Source organism: Salmo salar, chromosome 01, assembly GCF_965601325.2.
Source record: "Salmo salar chromosome 01, fSalSal1, whole genome shotgun sequence".
Lineage (NCBI taxonomy): Eukaryota > Metazoa > Chordata > Actinopteri > Salmoniformes > Salmonidae > Salmo > Salmo salar.
The window spans coordinates 142,741,376-142,753,631 of NC_138291.1; the positions used below are offsets into that span (position 1 = coordinate 142,741,376).

General features: G+C 44.1%; 2 protein-coding genes across 3 annotated transcripts in view; both read right to left on the reverse strand.

Annotated features, from left to right (window-relative positions):
• LOC106563686 (malignant fibrous histiocytoma-amplified sequence 1 homolog) overlaps window positions 1-5,967 on the reverse strand; it is a 32,097-nt gene extending 26,130 nt beyond the window's left edge. Inside the window, exon 1 of the mRNA XM_014129491.3 lies at window positions 2,592-5,967. Within this exon, the coding sequence (XP_013984966.1) occupies window positions 2,592-5,547 (2,956 nt within the window). The 5' untranslated portion in view covers window positions 5,548-5,967. The remainder of the gene's footprint in view (window positions 1-2,591) is intronic.
• A 1,705-nt stretch (window positions 5,968-7,672) lies between these two features.
• On the reverse strand, window positions 7,673-10,431 carry LOC106563692 (3'-5' exoribonuclease 1). 2 transcript variants are annotated; one of them, XM_014129511.3, is made up of 7 exons: window positions 10,003-10,431; window positions 9,710-9,870; window positions 9,342-9,534; window positions 9,065-9,148; window positions 8,835-8,944; window positions 8,608-8,722; window positions 7,673-8,499 (listed from the first exon to the last, which is right to left on the reverse strand). In XM_014129511.3, the coding sequence occupies exons 1-7, from the start codon at window positions 10,078-10,080 to the stop codon at window positions 8,257-8,259; spliced, it is 984 nt and encodes a 327-aa protein (XP_013984986.1). In that variant the 5' UTR covers window positions 10,081-10,431; the 3' UTR covers window positions 7,673-8,256. The 2 variants fall into 2 exon arrangements, with proteins under 2 accessions (XP_013984986.1, XP_013984976.1); XM_014129501.3 differs by having other exon boundaries at window positions 9,312-9,534.
• Window positions 10,432-12,256: the final 1,825 nt, after the last annotated feature.

A 12,256-nucleotide genomic window follows, 5' to 3' on the forward strand; every position in this document is an offset into this window, starting at 1 on the left:
AGAAGAAAGATTATATTCAAGAGTCCTCCATGTTTAGTCTGCCGGAAAGAGAGGAGCCCCAACACTGAGTCAACAAGCTGCAGCAGCCAAAAACATGGCCATATTAGGACATATGAAAAGCTGTGCAGCTAAATGGAGGAGGAACACAGGTTGTGGAAAAGGTAGAACATTTTCATTTCTACAGAGACAAAGCAGGGGTGAAGGGGCATTCTATAGGAGTTGAATCACCAACATTTTTACAGGAGAGCAAACCTATAGCAACCATTGAGTTGCTCCAGTGAACACAACAAGAGGGCACATTCCCATGGAAACAGGCAGGTGCAGCTAAGAGCCAGTCACCTGCAAAGTAACTACTTGAGTGAGTTGTTCAAATTCAGCTATTGCCCAGTCTAAATTAAGAAGCGCACAGCTGGGGTGGGTCGGAAGAAGGCTACAGTGCACAGGGCTAAAGTTCCATTAATTGAATTCCAAATCACTAACCTGCAACATATTACATCCCCCACCCACGCAAACAAAACCATCTCCTCCCTTCCTTCCCTCCCACCCCATTCAATTTGTCAAAGTCTCCCAAGCATGATATCACATCCAGCCTTGCTTCAATAAATACCCAAGCAGAAAGACTAGCTTGTGGTAGAGTAACTCACTCACTCCTATCCAGCAGAAATGACAATGACGCTTGCAATGAAATGTGACACATTTACATAAGCACGAAGCAGTCACCATCTAGTTACTACTCAGTTAAACAAACTGTCGGTGTCTACAGGACTATCACCTTGCTAAACTTAATCCCTACGTGTTGTGCCTTGCGAAGTGTGGCAAACGACAACCGTGCGCATGTTCCTCCTAGGTCTCTACTACAGTATATGACATCTAGTCTATCTGCCAGAGAACTGCCTTACTTCAATCTACCGGACAGTTTATGTGCCTAGCTAAGCTCCAGTCTATTAGTATAGTAGGGGCTGGTCTGTGTCCCAGCTCCCGGGCCAGTCAGACAGACGGTTGCTCCGGAAGCATCGACACGCCAGTGAAACAGCTCTGAAAAAGCACGGTCTCATGTCTAATGATTCAAACCAGCCACGCCGCAGACGTGAACTAATCCACAAAAGACCGCCAAAGCCCTCCCTGGGCCAGAGAGGGAGAGGTGGGGATTGAAGCGTGAAAACAAGAGTGTGGGGAACTAACACAGAGAGAAGAAAAGAGGGAGAAATAAAATGAGGGTAGGAGGGCCAGGGAATGGGGTAGCTACCCATCCAGCCAAGACCCAGCTGCCTGCTCAATTCAGGACCACACCTAAATGACGATATCAACAATCCTGGTATGCGCATAGCTCCAGCACTACAGACTGCTTCAGCAGAAGACACAAACAAGATCTGCAGTATGAAAAGGCCCATTTAAAAGCACTATTTAAAAAAAAAAAGGGAAAGATATCAGTCTGGCAGATTTTCTGTCATTCATAGGAGCAGGAAAATGAGTAGGTGCTCTATTCTCATACAAAAGAGTGCACTCGAGGAGGTAATGCAATGACATCACAACAAAATCAATCTCATACTAGCAGCAGTAACGAGACAATGTACTGTAGGCCTACACTTCTTCCCACCGAATGCATGAATAGGGAGACCTTTACTGATTTCACCATATGAGTTTACACTGGTCTACTGATGTCTGGATAGCATTGTGCATCGTAACAAAAGAGCCGACATTGGGCTTGCTCGTGCTGTATGATCCATCTACTACAGACACATTCCAAGACAATAAAGGCACAGTGTGTTGCCACGGCAACCGTCAGTCAAACACCACGTCAGAACTTGTCCAGGAACTCAGCCAGAGGCCGAGAATAGACAACTCCGAGGCCAATTTGTGTATCAGAGGTGGGGCTTGAGCCCACGGAGCTCTTCCTCCCTCCCTCCCTCCCTTAGCTGAGCTAATGTCACCTACAGCGGCACTGTAGCCTTTGTGTAGCCTCCATCCCCCACTGACTGACTTAACTTAAACCTAATGAGTCATCCTCACACAAACACAGCAATAAACCCCTATTTTGTTTGACTATAGCACAAGAGCAGTGAATGAGTGTACAGAACGGCTTTCACTTTCTCACTCAAACCTCCAAAGATTGTTTGAGGCATTCATAATAGGTCAGAACATATCACTGTTGGGTAATTCCACAGCGTGATGCTGACACAAATCTGTTGTTATTAGCAGTTCGTTATTCTCTTTCATCCATTCAAATGAATCCCAGGAGAGGAGTATGTCATGAAAAACACCTGTATCAGATGTCCCCTCCATGAGATATTTCCATAATGCCATGATGATTCTAAACCACTGGTAAGTGATATACTTGAGTATAATTTTACACTTCCAGTTTCTCTCACCACATATAACCCTCAATATTGTCATTAAAATAATGAAAATTAGGGTGGGGCAATGTAAACTACAAAGTCCTTTACACATCTTTGCTAAATTAAAAGTGTGCCAATGAAAACGTGCCTACTTCTGGGAGGCTTGACAAGGGACTCGATAGAGAAAGAGAGGGATGTGACAGAGAAAGAGAGGGACAGAGAATCAAAGAGTCAGAGAGGGGAAAGCATATTTACCTGGGAAGGTGTGTGGGTTGGGTGACCCTCTTTTGAGGCACTTTGAACACAGAACATGAACAGTGTAATAGAGCCCGGGCCACTCCTGCAGTAGGACATTCAGCTCCTCAACCAGTGGTGTTATCGCTTGCCAAGCAGTCCAGATATTTGGCAGGGAGGCATGGCTGGCTATGGACAGTGTCTCGGACTGCAGCCTGCCCCGAGCCGGACGGTAGCTGACTACCACAGGCACTTTACCACGATAGGCAAATATCTGGTGCCGCCCATCTGACCTCTGAACCACATGGCTGTTGATCTGCACACTGTAGCGTGCAAACAGTCCAGGAGGGAAGAGAAAGGGAAAGCTGTATTCAATCTTCAGCTGCTCCACAGAGAAGAACGGACTAGCAGCCACTGAGCTCCCGTTCACCCAGGCCTCGGCATGGGGCTCCTCATTGCTGACATAGCTTGGGAACTTGTACCAGACGGTGGCCCCGTTCAGAGGCTTGCTGCGGGGCTTGTTGATGCAGTAGCAGACCCCCATCTTCTCCAGCAGCTCCATGATGAGGTGGAGGTCCTGTTGGGTCTGGATGAGAGGTCTCAGGAGCAGCCGGATGACGTTGGAAGGCAGGAGGCCGTGGCTGAGGAAGCCCTCCACATGGTGCTGTAGATGGGTAGCCCGGAGGTCCTCTTCCTTCTCCCCCTCCATAACCACACTGGCCCTCCTTTTGTCCCCCCTCTCCCCATCTGACAGTAGCCTCTCCAGCAGCGTGGACTCATCACTCTGGAAGAAGACATTGAGGATGGCGATGAAGCGTGGCAGGTTGTGGAAGACGTACTCTTTTAGTGTCAGACTGTCCTCGAAGTAGAGTAGCTTCCCGCTCTCGTGCAGGTAGGACAGGGCACTCTGCAGGCGGTCCTCTGTGAGTCCTGCCTGGAGGCCCAAGCGGGCCGAGTCCCACCACGAGAGCCACAGGTCCTGGGGCTTAAAGTGCAGCTCCTCCAGCATCTGCCAGGACTTGGGCAGCACGCGGTGGAGGTTGGGGAAGATGTCCCTGTGGTCTGCCACTGACATGAGCTTCTCCCTCAGCCTCTGGATGTTCCTCTGGCTCTCCGTGCAGCTGACACACAGGACAGGAGACAGGAGCTGCAGCCTGTGGTTCAGCATGTACTGCAGCTGGGCTTTCTTCCGCCTCAGGTTCTTGTCTGTGACGCCGTAGAAGAGGATGTGAGGGCTGGAGGTGCGGATGTTGTAGCCCTGTTCCAGGGCCTGGTCCACCTGTTGGGCGAGGGTCCGCAGGCAATGGCTGTCCCACTTCTCCTGCAGGGCAATCTGTCTGTGAATATCCAGGCTCTTCTCCTCCACCTCCATGTCTCCACACAAGTCTGTATGTGTGCCCACCATGCAGACCACAGCGTGGGGCACTTTGGCACTGAGGAGGTGGAGGAAGTACCCCACGTGGGCGTAAAAGCTCTTGGGTGAGTACGTTTTCAGATTCACAACAAGGATGTACAGAGCACCGGGTGAGAGAAAAAAAGGTTTGATGAGGTCATAATTTGGCTTCCCTGACAGGTCATACACTAAAAACGTAAGACTGCGATCGGCGTCCGCTACCCAGTTAGTCACATCAATCCCTTTGTTCCCCTGAGCAGAGTTGGCATCCTGCTGCTCACTCACTACACTCTGTCTGAGCCGTGTTTTCCCAGCGTTTTTCATTCCCATCAGGACCAGTTTTAATCTAGGCTTCACAGCGAGCTGGGAATGTGTGAGTTCCTTTTGATAGGCAGCGATATAGGGGATTCCCTTCATACAGACCTCATAGGGAGGCTGGATGAGGGGGTTATCCTTCACCTTCCAAATGTTTACCTTGGAGAGTTTTCCAAAGTTATCTGGAAGTATGGCTATTTGATTACCCTGTAAAACAAGCTCTTCCAATCTCTCTAGCTCCACAATGGAGTCAGGCAGATAAGTAATCTTATTATTGTCCAACCAGAGGTTTGCCAGCCTATGCAATTGGCCAATCTCTTCTGGGACAAAAGACAGTTGATTTCTGCTCAGGTAAAGCTCGTCTAGTCCTGTGATGTTTAGGATAACCTGGGGAAACTCCTCAAACTCATTAGATGAAAGATTGATCATTTTAAGTCTCTGCAGGTTGCCAAAGGAACGAGGCAGAGCTGAGAGGTTGTTACTGTCCAGCATCAGGCTCTCCAGGTTGTGCAGCTGACAGAAGGTGTCAGGTAACGAGGAGATGTGAATGCTGCTGAGCCACAGGATCTTGATGAACTGCAGCTTCATGATGTCCCCTGGTAGACACGCAAATGTATTCCCAGAGCAGTCGAGCTCCTCCAGGTCACTGAGGGAAAGAATCTCCGGGGGACACAGGTCCAGGTTGTTGTGGTCGGCATCCAGAGTACGGAGCCTCTTGAGCTGTGAGAAGGACCTGGGGAAATCGCGTATGTCATTGAAGCTTATGTCCAGTTCCTCCAAGCACTGCAGTGCCCCAATCTGTGACGGCAGGTACTGGATCTTGTTGTGACTGATGCAGAGCTTTTTCAGCCCCTTCAGCAGGCCTATATCCTCTGAGAAGTGGCTCAAGCAGTTGTGGCTCATGTCCAGCTCCACAAGTTGACCTAGTTCAAACACCACAAAGGGCACTGTGACAAATTTGTTCCTGCGGAGGATAAGGATACGCAGGTTTGTGAGGGTAGCCCCCAATCCTTCTGGTAGCTCGTGCAGCGAGTTATTGCCCAGATTGAGCACCTCTATCTCACTTATATTTTCAGGTAGAATTATCCTCTCCCTGTCTTTGGAGCAGATAGTGAGCTGACGCAGGTTGCTTCGCAGCTTCCTAGAGCGGACAGCAGCATCTCTCCACAGCGTAGCCGTTTTGAGATTGTTCTCCTTGTCCTCCATGGCTTTGCAGACCGACCCCTCCTTGTTATCCTGGTCGCATGGTGGTCTAGGTGCTTGTTTCATCGTTTATTGTTCTTATCATCAACAATACAAACAACGGGGAAAACGACAGTAACTCCATTTCGAGTAGGAGCAAGAAAACATGCTTTTCAATCCTATCAAGACGATTGGACCTGGCCAACAGCGCTTCACGCATCTTCTTTTATCTACGGCCGCGAACCACACAATGAAAAGGGAAACCTACCGCAATTTCAAGTCTATTTTAAAACCCAAGCGTTTCGGCTGGCCCCTCCAGCGCATTATCTGGTATCGTAGCATCCAATCGCGTCCCTTATTCAAACAAACAATGCATGAAATCAAACAACGGGAACGGTCACTCCTTATGTCTCGCTAGTTGCTACTCTCTCCGCCCGTGTTCTCGTGAACTGCAGTCCTTCCTGCTCAGGGACGTGTGGAAAGAGCAACAACGCCTAGAACATACTGCGTCAGCCTTTGAGCACACCTTCTTGGTTAAGTTATTGATTCTATTGACCATGATGAGGAAAAGCTATTATTATTGCTTGGCAAGAAAATTGATAATAATAAATAAAGGAATATGTATGTTTAATCCAGAGAAGACAACTGTTTTCCATTATATTTTATGTATATATTTTCCACACCAATGAGTTGAAAAAGTGTAATTAATTATTCTATATTGAGCTCATTTTCCCCATAATTATTCTGGTCATAGATGGGATATAACATGCTTATAAGAAATACAGACCAAATAGTACAGAATTAAGTTTCTGGAATGTTATTTTGATCAAGCACCATATTTAATGTCCCCCTTCCAAAGGTATTTTTTAGTAGCAGACATTGAAACTTGCATGATGTAGAGTTCTAGGCATCGTAAGGAAAGGTTCGTAAGTAAGCATTTCACTTTAAAGTCTACACCAGTTGTATTCGGCGCATGTGATAAATAAAATTTTATTTGATGTCTCATTGGGGGCAAATACAAAATACTGTACCACTTTCTCTTGGTATTCCTTGATGGGAAACTGCGTGTACCGTGAGTTACATGTGATTTGTCTCCATCTAACGGATATGATGTGAATGCACAGGGTTTGGTAAAACCATTACGTCACCATATCACATTGGATTATGTGTTGAAATGAGACATTTTTATTTTACCTTTATTTAACTAGGCAAGTCAGTTAAGAACACATAATTGTGCCTTAGACCGCTGCGCCACTCGGGAGCCCAAAGTTTAAATTTGATTGGATTTCTACATAACATAAAAAGGGCATAATGCTTTTCTCGTGAACCCGATACCATGAAGCACAGAAATGTTAGGAATGTTAGATGTTGTACCATTTGTAAATGATATTTTATGCAAATGCGATGCTAGTTTGTATTGCAATTGTCCTTCTCCCTCTTTTGGCATTGGAACTGTACATTGAACAGTCATGTTTAATGTCCCACTTTTCATTCTGAGCCAATGAAGTTCAAACTGATTAAAAAACGCAGCACAAACAAAAACCGAGATAGACGATACATGTTAAGGACCCTTGGTGTAAAGTACTTAAGTAAAAATACTTTAAAGTACTACTTGGGTAGTTTTTTTGGGTATCTGTACTTTACTATTTATATTTTTGACAAGTTTTACTTCACTACATTCCTAAAGAAAATTATGCACTCTTTACTTCATACATTTTCCCTGACACCCAAATGTACTCGTTACATTTTGAATGCTTGGCAGGACAAGAAAATGGTCCAATTCACACACTTATCAAGATAACATTCCTGGTCATCCCTATTGCCTCTGATCTGGCGGACTCATTAAACACAAACGCTCGTTTTTAAATGATGTCTGAGTGTTGGTGTGCCCGACTTTCCGTAAATAAAAAAAATACAAATAAAATGGTGCCGTCTGGTTTGCTTAATATAAGACATTTGAAATGATTTATTCCTTAACTACTTAAGTGTATGTTAGCAATTACATTTACTTTTGATGCTTAAGTATATTTAAAACGAAATACTTTTACTCTAGTATTATTTTACTGGGTGACTTTCACTTGAGTCATTTTCTATTAAAAGGTATCTTTACTTTTACTCAACTATGAAAATTGGGTATTTTTCATTACAAATGTTAAGGAATGTCAAAGCTCTTTAAAATATACTGCCCCCCCAGAAAGTAAAGAAAGCAGGCTAAAACTAAGGAAATATTTATTAGTATTCAATGAGAAATGGTTTAAGACAATAGCTCATACATTCTTAGCCCACAAGTTTGTGCATTGCTTACACCAAACATATCCTCAATTTTCTTGAACCTGTTTTAGAGTGGACACCAAGTTAAATAAGCACAAAGGCCTTGCTCTGTAAAATAAAATACTGAAGCCAGGCCTCTAACAGACACAGTTAAGTACATTTGAGGGTCAGCAAGGTTGTTTTGTTTTCAGACAATATGAAAGACAAAAGCCCAGCGAAATAACAATTCTTCTTTAAAGAAACTCATAGCAAACAATGTCTGGGTGCTACTGTGGAAATTTACACTAGTTGTCAAAAGGCAGAAACAACATTTTTATTGTGGTAAGTGGCACAACTAATACAATTAAAAAACTACCCACAGAGTCCTACAATTTGGGACAAAAAAAGTACACAGATTGAGTTGGAAAAATGCTATGAATTATTTTCAAGTCATGGGAGTAAAACAGACATGGGATGCCTGCTTGAAGGCCTCAATGTGGAAGTCACAGAGCCAGGGGATGTGGAGCTGAAGTCGAGGTGGGGGGGCTAGTCTCTGCTGCAAGGAGTACGTGGGGGTGGGGCTCCTTCCACAGGGGCAGAGCTGGGCACAGTCCGCAGCTGTCCTTCGTGCATGCGCTCATTGATGCGCAGTTGGCAGCCATCCTGCAGCATGCGCAGCGCAATGCGAGCAATGTTGCGCGAGTCATCCAGGCCAGAGTGAGGGCGGCCCTCGTATTGAAGGCCCAGCTTCTCTAGCATGCTGCTCAGCTTGGTCTGGGTACGAGGGACCTGTGAAAAATAAAGTGAGGATTCTAGTTCTATTGTTCTACTCAACAGATCGTGTCTAACATGTCTATACATTTAGAGAAATATTTCGGATAATTTTATAATCACAACCTTATAGAAGTTTCCGTAGAATTTTTTGATGTTGATCCACTTCTTTGCAAACTGTGGATATCTGAGCCGACTTAAACGGCACTGGGTATTCATGAACTTGCTCATGTCCCAAGATCTGTGGAAATGACAAAGCACATAGTTGTACTAATGAGAACATGTCATATCTCGCTAGAGTTATCATTAATACACAAAAGCAGTGTTAGTACCCTCTGCCCACATGTACGTACCCATCTGTAAGAATGGCATATTTGTATTTTGTGCCAAGCTCTTTCTCCTGAAGCCAAAGCACCACCCGCTTAAGAACATTGGGGAAGGTGTCTGCTTCATCCACCATTTTCTGGACCAAAAAAAGCAGTTAGAAAAGTCTTATATTAACATTACAATGTGTGAAGTATTGTGGATCATAGTATTCTAATCCTTCAAAATTGGTTTAGACAACATCTGTCTGGTGTCTCACCTGTGTTATCCCTGTCAACTTTATGCAGAACTCTGACAGCTGTGTGTTGACTTCTGGCCTGACATATTCCTGAAAGCTGTCCTCCTACAATGAAATCCAGTGTCATTCATGATAACAAAACATTTGTGTGTGTGTGTTTAAGTTGTATTATTTGCATCAACTACTAATGTGAACTCAAAAGGGCCATACATCTGATAGTACACACAAGCCTTACAAAGTATTGATTCTAACAATGTCCCCTCCTCACAATGTCTAAAGTGCGGGTGTTGAACAGGACCATTGGGAACTCAATGATTTCATGCGTGAAGTCAAGGGGGTTGTCCTGTTCACACGTTGCCTCAAAGTCCACCACACAGATGAAGTCGTAGTAGGCATCAGTTGGTCCACCCTCTGTCACAGACTGCATCAACGACAGCTTCTGCTTCTTGTAGTAGTTCTTCAACCGCTTCTTCATCACATCCTTCACACCTCTACACACAGAGTGAGAGAGAGAGAGAGAGACAGACACTTGGGATCATGTTCAGTGATACAGATCTTTTTCCAGTGACATGTCAAGCAGCTCTGGGATTTCCTAACGTAGAAATCCTGATCTTCAATGGATTACGTTTGTAGCAATCTCCTGCTGAAACAAGTGTTCCTACATACCTTGTGTCAAGCTTACACTCTGCCAGTTTAGACCGAAGCTCATCCTTGTTCATGCGGTTGATATGTCCATTTGCAAGAGCAATCTCTTTGTAAACAGGATCACTGAACTCGCCACGAGTAGAAGATACTTGAGGGACAGGTTCACCAATGTTACTACGCACCTTGTTGCAAGAATTGAAATAGAGAAAGAAATATAACGTTAGTCTCACAAGTAGGTAACTCGTTTAAAACATCACCTGGCTGTTATTCCTACTGTAGCAGAGTTAACATTAGCTGTACAGTAAGTTACTCACCATGTCATCTCCCTCGGGTTTAGAAGACAATTTCACATTGTCACCCTTGTCTTGAATATTCTCCTTGTATTCCTCCATTATTGAGGGATAGGATTGTCTCAACCAACTAATCCAAGTATGTTGACTGGAAATAAAATGTGTGCGTGCTACTTGCTAGCTAACTGGTAGATGTCTCTTGTAGCAAACAATCCTCCTGTCATGTCCTGTTTCCGCGCGTTCTTCCCGCGTGTCTGTGCCAGTGGTCAGCGAATAAAAAAATTTATCCGAAGTTTGTCGCGGAACAACGTAACGTTACATGATATTAGACACTTCGCTTTATTTATATCTTTCCAACCTTATTCAGACAATACACACTTTACATATACATTTGGATAGCTAGCTGGCAAGCAAACTAAAACGTAATATTGTGGAAAAATATAAACAATCAAACGTAATCTCCGGTTGCAGTTCCGGTTAAACTTGACGCCTAAAATACATTAGCGACACATGCTGACAGGGAAGACCATTACACCAGTAAATCGACTACCAGACTCCTCTTTTTAGTTGAATCTAAGCAAGGAGGCACTAGAAAGTAACAAGCAATCAATCTAATTTACGAAACAAACATATAAACGCAAAATATAAAGTGTTGGTCCCATGTTTAATGAGCTGAAATAAAATATCCTAGACATTTTCCACTAGCACAAAAAACGTATTTCTCTCAAATGTTTGAAACAAATTTGTTTACATCCCTTTGACAAGACAATCCATCCACCTGACAGGTGTGGCATATCAAGAAGCTGATTAAACAGGATGATCATTACACGGGTGCAGCTCTAAAATGTGCAGTTTTGTCACACAACACAATGTCTCAAGTTTTGAGGGTTGAGCAATTTGCATGCTGACTGCAGGAATGTCCACCAGAGCTGTTACCAGAGAATTGAATGTTAATTTCTCTACCATACCCAACATCATTTTTGAGAATTTGGCAGTACGTCCAACCGGCCTCACAACCGCAGACGTCAACGTTGTGAACAAAGTGCCCCATGGTGGTTGTGGGAATATGGTATGGGCAGGCATAAACTAGACAATGAACACAATTTAATTTTACCGATGGCAATTTGAATGCACTGAGATACCGTGACGAGATCCTGAGACCCATTGTCGTGCCATTCATCTGCTGTCATCAACTCATGTTTCAGCATGATAATGCACGGCCCCATGTCGCAAGGTTCTGTACACATTTTCTGGAAGCTGAAAACCCCAACCTTGTCACAACACAACTGATTGGCTCAAACGCATAAAAAATGAACTTTTAACAAGGCACAACTGTTAATTGAAATGCAACGTCAACAGTGAAGAGGCGACTCCGGGATGCTGGCCTTCTAGGCAGAGTTCCTCTGTCCAGTGTCTGGGTTCTTTTGCCCATCTTAATCTTTTCTTTTTATTGGCCAGTCTGAGATATGTCTTTTTCTTTGCAACTCTGCCTGGAAGGCCAGCATCCCGGAGTCGCCTCTTCACTGTTGACGTTGAGACTGGTGTTTTAAGGGTACTATTTAATGAAGCTGCTAATTGAGGACTTGTGAGGCGTCTGTTTCTCAAACTAGACACTCTAATGTACTTGTCCTCTTGCTCAGTTGTGCACTGGGGCTACCCACTCCTCTTTCTATTCTGGTTAGAGCCAGTTTGCTCTGTTCTGTGAAGGGAGTAGTACACAGCGTTGTAAGAGATCTTCAGTTTCTTGGCAATTTCTCACATGGAATAGCCTTCATTTCTCAGAACAAGAATAGACTGACGAGTCTCAGAAAAAAGGTATTTGTTTCTGGTCATTTTGAGCCTGTAATTGAACCCACAAATGCTGATGTTCCAGATGCTCAACTAGTCTAAAGGACAGTTTTATTGCTTCTTTAATCAGGACAACAGTTTTCAGCTGTGCTAACATAATTGCAAAAGGGTTTTCTAATGATCAATTAGCCTTTTAAAATGATAAACTTGGATTAGCTGACACAACGTGCCATTGGAACACAGGAGTGATGGTTGCTGATTATGGGCCTCTGTACGCCTATGTAGACATTCCATTAAAAATCAGCCATTCCCAGCTACAATAGAAATGTACAACATTAACAATGTCTAACCTGTATTTCTGTTCAATTTGATGCTATTTTAATGGACAAAAAAAAAAGCTTTTCTTACAAAAACAAGGACATCTTTAAGTGACCCCAAACTTTTGAACGGTAGTGTAAGTATTCAGAACATTTATCCAGTACTTTGTTTA

Bases quoted from the DNA above. Each gene is read 5' to 3' on its own strand.
- LOC106563692 (XM_014129501.3), bottom strand. From the start codon at position 10,080: ATGGAGGAATACAAGGAGAATATTCAAGACAAGGGTGACAATGTGAAA. The intron at 8,945-9,064 runs GTGAGACACCAG...TTTTTGGTCCAG, and splicing joins AGTTGACAGGGATAACACAG to AAAATGGTGGATGAAGCAGA. The intron at 8,500-8,607 runs GTTGTGATTATA...TATTTTTCACAG, and splicing joins TCTACGGAAACTTCTATAAG to GTCCCTCGTACCCAGACCAA.